This window comes from Populus trichocarpa, chromosome 2, assembly GCF_000002775.5.
Source record: "Populus trichocarpa isolate Nisqually-1 chromosome 2, P.trichocarpa_v4.1, whole genome shotgun sequence".
NCBI lineage: Eukaryota > Viridiplantae > Streptophyta > Magnoliopsida > Malpighiales > Salicaceae > Populus > Populus trichocarpa.
Genome location: NC_037286.2, coordinates 22,255,650 through 22,268,975, shown reverse-complemented (window position 1 = coordinate 22,268,975; position 13,326 = coordinate 22,255,650). Strand labels below are relative to the sequence as shown.

General features: G+C 34.1%; 1 protein-coding gene across 2 annotated transcripts; it reads left to right on the top strand.

The window, feature by feature from the left end:
- Positions 1-5,441: 5,441 nt before the first annotated feature.
- On the top strand, positions 5,442-13,175 carry LOC7489913 (clathrin interactor EPSIN 2). Of its 2 annotated transcripts, XM_002302848.4 has the most exons (15): positions 5,442-5,663; positions 5,900-6,014; positions 6,140-6,191; positions 6,600-6,679; positions 6,763-6,841; positions 7,084-7,167; positions 7,263-7,408; positions 7,674-8,012; positions 8,499-8,540; positions 8,637-8,732; positions 8,823-8,974; positions 9,748-9,971; positions 10,660-11,557; positions 11,672-12,175; positions 12,625-13,175. In XM_002302848.4, exons 2-14 carry the CDS (start codon positions 5,980-5,982, stop codon positions 12,124-12,126), a joined length of 2,682 nt encoding a protein of 893 aa, XP_002302884.1. In that variant the 5' UTR covers positions 5,442-5,663; positions 5,900-5,979; the 3' UTR covers positions 12,127-12,175; positions 12,625-13,175. The 2 variants fall into 2 exon arrangements, with proteins under 2 accessions (XP_002302884.1, XP_024451424.1); XM_024595656.2 differs by lacking the exon at positions 12,625-13,175 and having other exon boundaries at positions 11,672-12,577.
- Positions 13,176-13,326: the final 151 nt, after the last annotated feature.

The following is a 13,326-nucleotide window of genomic DNA, read 5'->3' as shown; positions in this document are numbered from 1 at the left end:
CCTCTGTCCCTTCGAGCATAAAATTAGTTAAAAACAACACTTTTGTCTTTTGTCTTCACAATCAAACTAATAGTCAAGCGTACCAGAAGAACAGGTCTTGGAAGAAAAATCTCCAAAATCCTAAATTCAAAAGACCGAGTCATGAGTTTCAATTATAATTTCTGTCCTACCCAAATTTACCTTGACCAATTTAGTTACGGGTTTACTTGCTAAGTAACTCATATTTAATTAAGTTAATTCTTAAAATAATTAAAAAAAATCAAAATCAAAATCAAGCCTGAATCGACAAGTGGACTTATCAGATGAGCCCGGCCTAAGTAACTATGCCACGAAGAACAGTCACCACTCAAGATGTTGAACATGTCAGAGACACGAGAAGAAAATAAATCTTGAATAATAGTCATCGAAAGTGACCTAAATCAGGGGGTAATAAATCCACTCATTTTATAATATCACAATTGAAAAGGCTTTGCTTGTCCTTTTCTGGATTTATAGGCCACTATAGAAATCAAAGATACAGAAACCTGTGCAAATTGCTGCCATCCATAGTTATTAAACCATATTTATCATACCCCATGAGGGTTTATCCGGATAAAAAATCGGGTCTTAAGTTATATAAATTAATTTGAAAAAATTATAAAAAAATAAAATTTGAAAAAAAAAGGTCTCAACCGGGTTTTGCCGGGTTCCGGATCGACCTGTCTAGCCGGTTTGGGTTTAATAATTATGTATTAAACCCTTGAGAGTTGACCCGGCTAAGGAGGCGGGTCAATGGTTACCGGGTCAACCCGGAAAAACTTAAAAAAAATATTTGAAGTTTTAATATTTCATGTGAAAAAATTAAGAAACAATATATGTGAATATAAGCTATATATATTGTAAATAATGAAGTTTAAAATATTATTTTAAAATGTTTTTTATCCTACATTGAAAAAATATTATGTTATTATTTTAAGTTGAAATATTTAAACCAAAAAGGTTTTTTATCCCACATTAAAAAAACATAATTTCTTGTATTTATATAGTAAACTTTGAAAAGGGCTATTAACCAAGTAAAAAAATATATATAAAAAGAGGGGTTTTTAGCTAGAAGAAAAAACACATTTGAAAAAAAAATGGGTCTCTACCAGGTTTTGCCGAGTCGACCTGGCAGATCAATCGAGTTTGACTGTTTTTTTGTTCTTGCCGATCTTTCACCTTACTTGGACCGGTCCAACCATCGGGTCAACCTGCAGAGCCGGTCCGAGTTTTATAACTTTGTTGCCATCTTGCTTGAATTGTAACCACTGTTCATTTTTATTTTATTTTTTTCATTTTCGACCAATGGATTTAACATAGAAATCAATCTTGATTTGGTTAATTCACTTGTTTCAATCGATGCTTAGTACCCTACCATGAGTATAAAAACACACCTACACAAATTCATAAACAGCGACTTGATCCAACTAAAATATTAAAATAAAAATATTTTGAATTATTCCAGTTAATTCATGAGCAATGCAATTAAGGTATTAATTTTTTTAAATTCTTAGGTGTTGATGCATTTCTCTAGGCTGGTTCTTTTCCATAACAGCTGGATGGCAGCAATTGACATTATATTCTAAAATGTTTTTCCTTCTCTCCTCACATGTACACTCTTGCAACGAGACCCAGTTGCTTTGACTCTCTTTCGCGTGCACAACAAGTTTGCAAAAACACAAATTTTGTTCCTTTTGTTTTCTTCCGTCGATTCAAGGCTGGGATTGAATGATGCATCTGCCAAGAGGTTTTTGATGGATTCTTTCTGATGATATTTGAGATTTGATTTTGTGAAAAAGCCATCTTGAACTACCAGTGTGTCTCAGAGAAGATGAGAGCAGTGCTGAATTGGCTGAAGATGAAGAATCAAGGCTTGGAATTTAGAAAGGAAACGAGAGAATTAACCACATGAATTTCCATCTTCTTCCATGGAAATCTGTATTACAGGGTTCAAAATCAGAAAACGTCTTCGGGAGTTTTGAACTTTTGAAGGAGCCTACACTTGTATCATGAACCGATTTTGCTAGGCAAAAGAATTAGGAAGTTGTATGTTTTCCAAATGGTTGTTTGGGAGCGTGGTTATAGTTGCTTTTTAAAGTGTGTTTTATGTTGAAATTTATCAAAATAATATTTTTTTTATTTTTTAAAAATTATTTTTGAGATCAGCGTATCAAAACGATCCAAAATATATAAAAAATTAATTTTTAGAAAAAAAATTAATTTTTTTTAGAAACACGGGTACAACCGTGTTTCCAAACGCAGCCTAAAAAAACTAGAAAAATGTTGGGAGAAAAGCATAGTTTTAAAATCTAACGAAATAAGGTTTAGATCATTAATTAAAATGATGTTATTTTGATAAGAAATTATTTTAAAAAAATATCAATAAGTTTATGGTTCAAGGTTAATCTAGTTAATTCATTTTAAAAAAAAAACTCAGATCAAAATTAGTTGGTTCTGGATACTAGCCAATCAGATTTTATATCCTGTTTATTTTTATATTTCACAAGTGTTTTTTGAAAAAATTTAAAATTTTTTATATATTTTAAATTAATATTTTTTAATATTTTAAATTATTTAGATGTGTTAATATCAAAAATAATTTTTAAAAATTAAAAATTTATTATTTTAATATATTTTAAAATAAAAAATATTTTAAAAAACAACAATATATTATATGCAAAACATACAACTACCTTAATTTCCTCCAAGTGAGCAGCGCTGTCTTTTTTCCGTTCGATTCCTCTCTCCCAATTTATAGCTTCGAGACAGACAGAAAACAATTAAAAAACAAAAATACCGTATCAACTCCATTACAGGAGCTTTGGCCTTCCCCTCTCTCTCTCTCTCTCTCTCTCTCTCTCAAAAATAATGTGAGAAAAGCATAGGTTTTAAAATATAACGAGGTAAGGTTTACATCATAGGTTAAAATGAAATTATTTTAATAAAAAAATTTTAAAAAAATTATCAATAAGTTAATGTTCAAGGTTATTCATGTTAATCCAGGTTTTTTTTTAACTCAAATCACAATTAGTTAGTTCTGATACCAACCAATCAAGTTTTATATTTTATTTGTTTTTTATTTCATAAACACATTTAAAAAATTTAAATTTTTTGATTTGTTTTAAATTAATTTTTTGATTTGTTTTTAGATCATTTTGATGCGCTGATATCAAAAATAATTTTGATAAAATAAAAAATTATTATTTTAATATATTTTAAAATAAAAAATACTTTAAAAAACAATCGTAATAACACTCTTAAACAAGTTTTTTAAAACAATAGAGAAAAAGATATATCTAAGTATTTTGAAGCTTATCTTTATCTTTGATTATTGCATCCTAGTACCGAAGGTTCAATTATGGTTACCATCTTTGTATGGTTTGTCGTCGTTATTGAGCTTGCTAGGTTTGACTTTCAAATGAATGACTTTTATTCTTACCAAAACTCCATTCCCTTCTCAGCATCTACGAGTAAGGAAGAGTAGATTAGTAGCTGAATGACCCTCTAACAAAGCTTATTTATCATGCAACTTGTCATATTAAGGCGATGATTTCATTGTTTATTGCCTTACAAAACAACATAGATTTTTATAGTGTTTTTTCTTTTTTTATTATTTAATTATTTTCTCTTGTTATTGATTTTTTTTCTTGTATATTATATTAATAGATAATTAAACTTTATAATTTATTTTAAATTATTTTTTATATGAATATGGTGGTGTAAAAAAAAAGATGTTAATATTTGGTTTGTGATCGATGTTTCGGTTTTTTTTTTTTTTTAATAATTAAAAATGAGGGGACCAAAATTGGCCCAGACATAAATAAAAGCTTTTTTTTTTTGTAATGTTCATTTAATGCTTTTTTCAAAAAAACTTGCTTTTATTTTTTTATTTAACTTTTATATGTTTTGGTCTAAAATTTTATTTTATTTGCATCAATTCCTAAGTTTGAGAAAGAAGAGAAATTTGTCAAAAAAGAATGAAAAAAAAAAGAATTTTCATTTCATCACTTTTTAGAGTCGGTTTTTGTGTCAATGAATTTTATTTGATAACAAGATTTCTATTAAAATGTTTTTTAGTTATTATATTGCTAAAAAAAGTAAATCAGAGTTGATAGCCGAATAAATTATGTTTGTAGTTAATTTAAAGGTATTTTAAATTGGTTTTTTAATACTCTAATGATGATTATTTTGAGTTTCAAAAACTCCTAGCTTGAATTTATTTTTTAAATTCATTATCCCCCATGAAAAATCCCAATAGCAAGATTTTTGTGTGACTTCATTAGTGAAATTGCGTGTAAGAAAACCTGAACAAAGCTGGTTTATTTTGTCATCTTATACCTCTTTTATAAGTGTTTTTTTTCATGGATGACAGCATGTAAACTTTAGCAGGGAGAGAGATTATCCTGCTACTACATAGAGATTATTATAGATTACCGGAGATTTATATATTTATTAATTTCAGAATTTGTAAAATTAATTAAGATATATATAAATTAATTCAAACATACATACATATATATATATATATATATATATATATATATATGGATCTGCTGGATTTCTCATCTTCTTCATGCTGATTTTATGGTTCTTGCTACTATATAGAAATTTTTTTTTTTATGTACTAAAAATAAATGATCACTAGATCTATTGCCCTCCTAACAATTACGTACAGTTTGGGAACACGGTGTAAACTATATTCTAAAAAACTTTTTTTGTTAAAAATTAATTTTTATGTGTGTTTTGAATCATTTTGATGTGCTGATTTCAAAAATAAATTTTTTAAAAATAAAAAAATATTATTTCGATATATTTTAGCATAAAAAATATTTTAAAAACAACCACAACCACAACCACACTAAAACCCTAATAATCCATGCAAATCAACTTTCTAGCTCTTCAATGTTATTGTTGGGTAAAAAAAACTCAAAAAGTAACTTTTGTTAAAAAACAAGTATTTCAACAATAATAACCATAATTATCATTATAAAATGTGGCTCATTAAGTTACTTGTTAATCTAGAATATGCTAGAGTCTAAGTTTATTTTTAAATTATTTATAAAATTGATCCGATCAAATTAAGTAACCCATCAATTATATTTTATTTATCAAAAACAAAATTATTTTAATTATTTTAATTATTATTTAAAACAATATCATTTTATTAAAAATCAATATACTCGAATTAACTCACTGATTTGTGGGTTAATATGTACAATCCACAGCATAATCCTATAGCATAGTGGTTTTATATTAGAATAAAACAGCAGTAATTAATTTACAAAATAATAATAACAACAACAACGAAAATATCATAATCGTGTATATTTAATTAATTAATTAATCAATCACCTTAATTTCCTCCTAGTAAGCTGCGCTGTCTTTTTTTCGTTCGATTCCTCTCTCCCAATTTATAGCTTTGAGACAGACAGAAGAAAATTAAAAAAAAAAAAAACACACACCAAAACCATCAACTCCATTACAGGAGCTTTGGCCTTTGTCTCTCTCTCTCTCTCTGTGAATTTCCGAAGAGCATAACAGAGCTGATCAGATCTCATCTCTCCAAGCCTTGATTCCATTTCTCTCCACCGGATCGGACCCAATTCAATCCAATCGGATCTCATCTTCTCTTCTTTTTAAATCCCGTAAGCATCCCCTCTATGCCTCTATTAGATTTTTTATTATTATCATTCTGCTTCCTTTTTCAAATAATTCTTCGGATCTTATTTTTACTATCCACATTAAATGTTTTTGTTCGATTTGATAATTTATAAGTTATTATCTGATGATTTTTTTTTATTTTTTACAAAATAAAATTGTTTCTATTTAAATTCAATTTTCCTTCCGAAAACCTAATCTGTAATTTTTGTTGTTTTGACAGTTTCTTCTTCGTCGATTCGATTTCGGACGGCTGGTAAAGAGTGAAATCGACAGTACTGCCCTTCAACTCGTCCTCCGACAATGAAGAAGGCCTTTGATCAAACTGTCAGGGACATGTAAGTCTGCTTCGTAGCTGTCTTTGATTGTATCCACTTGGTTCGGCTCATTTCATGTGCTTTCTACGCCATTTACTTACGTTGTATTCTGTTTTTTTTTTATATATAATTTTGTTTTTTTACAGCAAGAGAGAGGTTAATAAGAAAGTGCTCAAAGTTCCTTCGATAGAACAGAAGGTAAAATCTTCTCTTGCTCTTTTGAAAATGTGAAAGCTTTAAGTGGGGTCGAGCCGATTCATTTTGATGTTATTCTGTGATGTTGTAGTTCGAACTTGTATGTCGATGATAATTATAATGATTTAAAGCTTATTTGTGTGCGAATTGGTTTTTAGATTGCGTTCAAAAGCAATGGCATTTGATGTTATTATGTGAATACTAACTTAAGTGGCATCGTGACAATTCATTTTGATGTTATTATGTGATGTTGTAGTTCGAACTTGTATGTCGATGATAATTATAATGATTTAAAGCTTATTTGTGTGCGAATTGGTTTTTAGATTGTGTTCAAAAGCAATGGCATTTGATTTTAGGAGTTAGTGGAAGAGATTTTATGGAATAAAATTTGTCCATTTTTTTTTGTTTCAGGTTCTTGATGCTACCAGTAATGAGCCTTGGGGTCCGCATGGAACACTTCTTGCAGATATTGCACAGGCATCTAGAAATTAGTGAGCTTGATTGATTTTTCTTGTGGATGCTTTCCAGTGCTTGTTTTCGTATAGAGGAATTCATTTTTAAACATCTCGTGCAGTCATGAATATCAGATGATCATGGCAGTTTTATGGAAACGGCTTAATGATACCGGCAGGAATTGGCGGCATGTCTACAAGGTCTGCTTTGTCTTTGATGGATTTGGTTGATGAATGGTGTATGCTTATGCTTCTTCAAAATGTAGATAATATAATGGTTTGATTTTTGTGACCTGTCATTAGTTGGATGTGTGCTCTTTAGTTTCTTTATGAATATGTACATTACTAAATGACGTGTATCATGTATCGTGAGCACGTGCAATATTTATTTCAAGAAATGGTACTGTAACAAGAGACTGAAAACTAAGTGTGTTGGGTTTCAGGCGTTGACTGTTTTGGAATATCTGGTTGCTCATGGATCAGAGCGTGTCATAGATGAGATAAGGGAACATTCATATCAAATATCGGTAATTTTCTGTTCCTTAATTCTGCTGGCAATGAGATGTGTGTTTCGTGCTTCTTTGATCACCTGTAATAATATTTTTCTTCTACTACGTTGCAGACATTGTCAAATTTCCAATATATTGACTCCAGTGGAAAGGACCAGGGTAATAATGTCAGGAAGAAATCCCAGAGTCTTGTGGCCCTGGTGAATGATAAAGAAAGGATAATTGAAGTTAGACAGAAGGCTGCTGCTAACAGGGACAAGTAAGTTTTCTCTTGAACCCAGTTGACAGTTATTTGAATACTTTATTGTGATGCATTTTGAATATGCTATTTTTTTTTTTTTAACTTCATGATTTATGTCATGGTGGCATCAGAAAATGCTTGATTTTTAAGGATATCTAGTTTGCAAAACAATTTCTATTTCAGAACACAAACATGTGATTGAATAGAAAGATAACCCTTTTCCAGAAGGATTCCCTGATAATTGTTGACATTTACCATTGTATTTTAACTCTTTGTTTGGTAGGTTTCGCACATCTCCTGGTGGAATGTATAGACCTGGCTCTTATTCAAGTACAGGGGGGTATGATGACGATGGTCGCTATAAGGATGAGGATCGAAATGGATATGGTTATGGCAAAGAAAGAGAATACAATTATAGGGATGATGACCGGTATGGTAAATACGGGGATTCGTATGGTCGTGATGCTGATCGTTACGGTGAAGAACGGTATGGCAGAGATGGATATAGGGATGATGACTATCAGGGAAGAAGTCGAAGCATTGATGGTTATGGGTCAAGAAGCAGGAGCTCCGACAGAGATAGAGATCGGGCTTTTGATGACGATGGTCAATCCTCATCTCGGTAACTGTTCTGAATTCTTTATAGGGTTCTTTATTACTTTTGATCAATCATAACAGACCTTCCGCAGGACAATCCTTGTCTCGGTGAAATGGTCATTTGTAACTTACCTTTTGTAGTTAGGAAAGAACCATATTGATCTTGGGGTTATGTCTGATTTTTAATCTTTTCATCTTGAATTATTTCATAAGTTAATTTGGCTATTAAATTAAACATGGAGAAAGCAAGTTTATGATAATCAAATGGAGGGTGCTGGTGTTGGGAAAGTCTATATAAGAAATAATTTTGGAAAAAAAGTATCCTTTTAAAAAAGAGCAAAATGAAATGGCCCCAACTTGATGCGTGAGAAAGAAGATCCATTGAATTGTACCATGTTAAAGATGTCTGAAAAAGTGAACATGCTTCTCTCTGAACTTCTGTTTTCCCTTATATGTCTTTATTATATGTAGACCTGAAAATCATGTTTGAGCTTTTTGTCATTTTCTGCAGCGGCAGTGGTGCTAGAGCTGATGATCGGGCTCAGGATGGAAGGTAAATTTCATTTCATGTTTTCTTAATTGCTGCTTTAGTTGTATAAAGGTCGATCAATGATGTAAAACTGAAATGATAATGTCTCACCACTGCCAGGCGGCTTGAGCGAAAACCTTCCGAGCAAAATATTGGTGGTCCTCCCAGCTATGAAGAAACTATAAGTGAATCCCGAAGCCCTGCTCACAGTGAAAGGTATTGATTTTGTACAACTGATATGTAGTATGATTCTGATCTTTATCACTTTGACTTATCTGGTTAATTTTGATCAATTCTTGATGAAAGGAATGGGGAAACTTTAGCAGCACCTGCTCCTGGAGCTTCTCCACCTCCAAGCAATCCTGGACAAGCAAACACTTTTGATGTGAGGTCTCCATCTCCTGCAGACCGGGAAATTGAGGTGGCTGATGAATTTGATCCACGTGGTCCTGTTTCAGGTACACTAATTCGTGTATTTCTGCTTGTTTGCTAATGTCAATGTTCTTGTGTTGTACTGTATTGCACAGTCCTTCGCTTGCATCTGAAATCTTGCTGCATATGTTGAGATGGAGTTGCCTAATAAGGGGGGTGCTGGCTGGGGTGTTAATCCATGTTGGACTTAAGTTTGCAAGGTGGTCTTTGAACTAAGCAAAGTGACTATCAAAATGAGTGTGATACTCGTTTATTTGCTGATGTTAAGAGTTGCATTGCAAGTGAGATGAAAAAAATAAGTGCTCAGGCTATTCTCTGAAGTGTCTGTCTGTCTATTTGTGGGGGTGCATATGTTCTTAATGGTGAGGTGTTTGTGTCCACATGTTCAGTGTCTGCATGAACTTGAGTTCTAAGTAGAACCAAAATTATCGCTGGAGCTCAGTTCCCTTAAATGCTTTGGTTCTATGAAAAAATGGCATGTTAGACCCATCATGACATGGCCACTTTCCTGTGTGGCACTCATGTGGACAACTGCAGAATTCAGCTTCGTTTACTAAAATATCTAAGCAATTATTGCATTGCAATGCATGATGATCCGTAAAAAAATGCCTATGAGGATCCCTTCATGTGATGTTCCACCATGGTTGGTGATAGGGTGGAATTTGATGTATTTGTGGGGAAAAATAGGAAATTTTATGAGGCACTTAGATTGGCCTTTTTGGTACCGCTGCAGCTTTTGCAATAAACATCAACATCCATCATTATTGGAAATTGATGCTTTTCATTTTTCTCATGACAGCTTCCCCCACAGCAACATCTGTTCCAACTGCCTCTGCTTTCCCTACCACCTCAAACAATGCTGAAATGGATTTACTCGGCTCTTTATCAGATGTTTTTGCTCCAAATCCATTGGCCATTGTGCCAGTCACTTCTGCAACATCATCCTCTGAAGCTGATGCCCAGGCAAACTTTTCTGGATCCACTTTTGCTTCAACACAATCAGCCTCTAATATTATGAACCAGGTGAGCATAACTTTGTGGTTGAGGATTGGAGTCTCTAAATTTTTTTCTTGTAAACCAAAAATTCCATATTTCTTGAGTTGATCATTTATACAAGTTTTATAAATTTGTTGTGGTTAAGGAGCACCAGACAACACAACCAAACACCCCTCAATTCCATTATGCATTCTGAATATTGCTTATTACAATTATTTTTAAAGAAAATTCTTATGGGAATTATTACTAAAGAGAGTATTGCTGCTAAAGTTTGCACATTTATTTGCCGCTACATGGACTCATGTGCTGTTGTCAAGTTCCATTGTTTGGAATGTCACGCAATTCCCATAGCTGTACAAAATTGTCAGGCAGTGGTAAACTAAGTTGAAGGGTTTAGTAATAAAAAAAAGAAGTGTGTTTTGGAGCATAGCCCAACAAAAAAAAACGTCATATTCATTTGAAATTTGGAATATATCTCTTAGGGATGTGGAGACTAGATCTAGATGCTTGAATAGGTTGAATATTGGCCTTGGTCACAAACCTCCTGCTTTTTAATTGTCTCATAATAGGAGGGATGAAGATCGCATTTTCTGCAAACCACCATCCTTCCCTCACCTAATATGTGGTTTTTATCTCTTAATTATAATCTTTAGTATCAAGATGTAGGTGATGGAGCATAGCAATTGTGATATAAAATGACATTTCCTTGATGCAGGCTTTCGAAGATCCATTTGGTGATAATCCTTTTAAAGCTACTCCTACAGACAATTTCTCAGCCCAACAGCCAACTGCTTCGGCTGCCCCTTTCCAGCCTACTATGAATCAAAATGCTGAAATGCCCCATGCAGCTGCACCACCAAATGGTGATGCATTCTCTGACATGACTTATTCAGCACCCAATGTTCAACCTCCTTCAACAAACTCACACTTTTTTCCTCAAGAAATGTCAAGTTCTCATCCAGAAACTGATATTCTGGCAGACATTCTCTCATCATCCGGTCCTTATGCTGCAGCCTCACAGGCAGGTTTTTCATTTCCTTCTGGCCAACCTCCACAGTTAGGGGCTAGCATGTACGGGAACTTCAATCCACCAGCAGGGAATATGGTACCGCCAGCAGTTCCACACATGGCTCCTCAGACCCAACAATTAAGCAGTGCAAACTTCCTTCCACAGGGAGGATTCCCAGCTACTAACCCTTCCAACATGGCTCTACAACCTCCAGCTGGACCAGTGGCACATTTTAACAATGGAAACTTTCCACAACAAGGTTCTGCAGCCCCAGTTGTCCCTCAATTTTCTCACCATACACTGACTGGATCAACCCCACAATTTAACAGTGGAAACTTTCACCCACAACGTGGCTCTACAGTCCCAGTTTCTTCACAATTTACTTACCAAACTCCAACCGCTTCATCTCCTCAACAGAAAGATGTCCTGGGTAATTTGTTTTCTCAAGGATCGAACTCTTCCATGTCATCTCAGACAGCTCTTCCATCTTCAACAGGGTCGCTTGCTATAGTTCCTCTACCATCCAAAGACAAATTTGAGACCAAGTCAACAGTGTGGGCAGATACTATGAGTAGAGGGCTGGTCAATTTGAATATTTCTGGACGTGAGTATATTCAATACTTGAAAGTTATCCAAATTTGTTAAATGGTCTTTTGGTTGTGAAATCGTAATTTATTTGTACACTTGGTTTTTACCTTCTTTTTTTTATCATATGCAGCTAAAACCAATCCATTGGCTGACATTGGAGTTGATTTTGATGCCCTTAATCGCAAGGAAAAGAGAATGGAAAAACAGCCCATGACTCCAGTTACATCTACTGTCACCATGGGCAAAGCTATGGGGTCTGGTACTGGGATGGGCCGACCTGGTGCAGGTGTTCTCAGCCCACCTCCAAACCCTATGATTGGTTCTGGTATGGGAATGGGTGTGGGTGCGGGCGTGAATATGGGCATTGGTATGGGTGGTCGTCCTGGTTCAGGCATTGGCATGGGAGGTTATGGAGGAGTGCACCAGCCCATGGGTGTGGGTGTGGGTGTGGGAATGGGGATGATGAACATGGGAATGATGCCAGGTGGCCAGATGCCTCCTGGATCAGCCATGCCTGGTGGCTATAACCCCATGATGGGTTCTGGTGGTTACACTCCCCAACAACATTATGGCGGATATCGATGAGATGGATCAACCATACTGAAGGGCAACGAATACCTGTTGATTTTTGGAGGTAAAAGGGGATGGCATTGCTAACCCCAAGTGCTACCATTGCCATGCTCGTTCTTTCCCGTCCCCATGGGGTCTCTTAAAGATGTATTTGTCTTGAAGATGTATTTTTGTTTGATAGTCATAATATTCCGATACAAATCTTGATGTGATTATGTGTATTCATCATCCATATATCTCGCCATTGGTTGCATTATCATTCATTTTGAGCCAGAATATATTGATTAGTTGCGTCGCTGACTCGGCTGTTGTGAATTTGTAATACGGTGAAGATAACCCTTCTCAGGCTGTCTTCACCCCCTTCTCCTCTCACGGAGCATATATATTTTTTTTTGTAACTCATCAGGGATTTTATACTATGCTTGGTTACCGAATGATCAATAAATCTCAGAATTCATTTTTTTTTTTTTTTTTGTAATGATTGTGGTGTGAATGTCTAAATTATTGATGCAGGGGGAAGACAGGTGGAGTAAGGATAGTGTCATCGTCTGGTGATTTGTCTGTTGAGAAATCATCTTGTGAACTCGTATCAATAAAAACAGTCGTAGCATACGCCATGCTGGATGCAATTATCTCATGTAATATACCTTTGACTAGTGCAAGTGAATTGCTGTGTATCAGGCAAGCTAGTTCGAATAACAGGTGCATGCGCAGCACGACTTCAAGGCTTTACAAGATATGCAGAAACACAACTAGGCTGAGAGAGGATCAGCTTATAGGCTTGATGGCCTGTGGGCTTAGAGATGTTATAACATGGGTAGCTGGAGATAATTTTCGGCAGTTGCTGGAGATTTGATTAGATCTGTCTGAGAGAGTTTTCCATGTAATTTTTGTATTGTTTTTTAATATATAAAGGTCAAAGTTGTGTAGCATAACAGGAGAAGATAGATACAAGGCATGATCTCGAAAGTTAAATACAACCAATAATGTGAGGAACATCGCTATAACATAGTTATATTGCTATAATTAATTCATATAACATGGGTCAATCTATCTTTCTGGAACCTTGACTGTTTTTTTTTTTCTTTTCTTTTCTTGATCCTTGGATTCATAGTTTTTCTCTAAAAAGAAAAAACATGTTTTGGGTTGATTGACCGACCTGCAAGCCAACTTATCAAACTTGCAATCTATTAAAAACGAATCTCAATAAGAAGA

Coding starts and splice junctions, on each gene's coding strand:
- LOC7489913 (XM_002302848.4), top strand. CDS start 5,980: ATGAAGAAGGCCTTTGATCAAACTGTCAGGGACAT. Junction 9,972..10,659: donor CCTCTAATATTATGAACCAG/GTGAGCATAACT, acceptor TCCTTGATGCAG/GCTTTCGAAGATCCATTTGG. Junction 11,558..11,671: donor CAATTTGAATATTTCTGGAC/GTGAGTATATTC, acceptor TATCATATGCAG/CTAAAACCAATCCATTGGCT.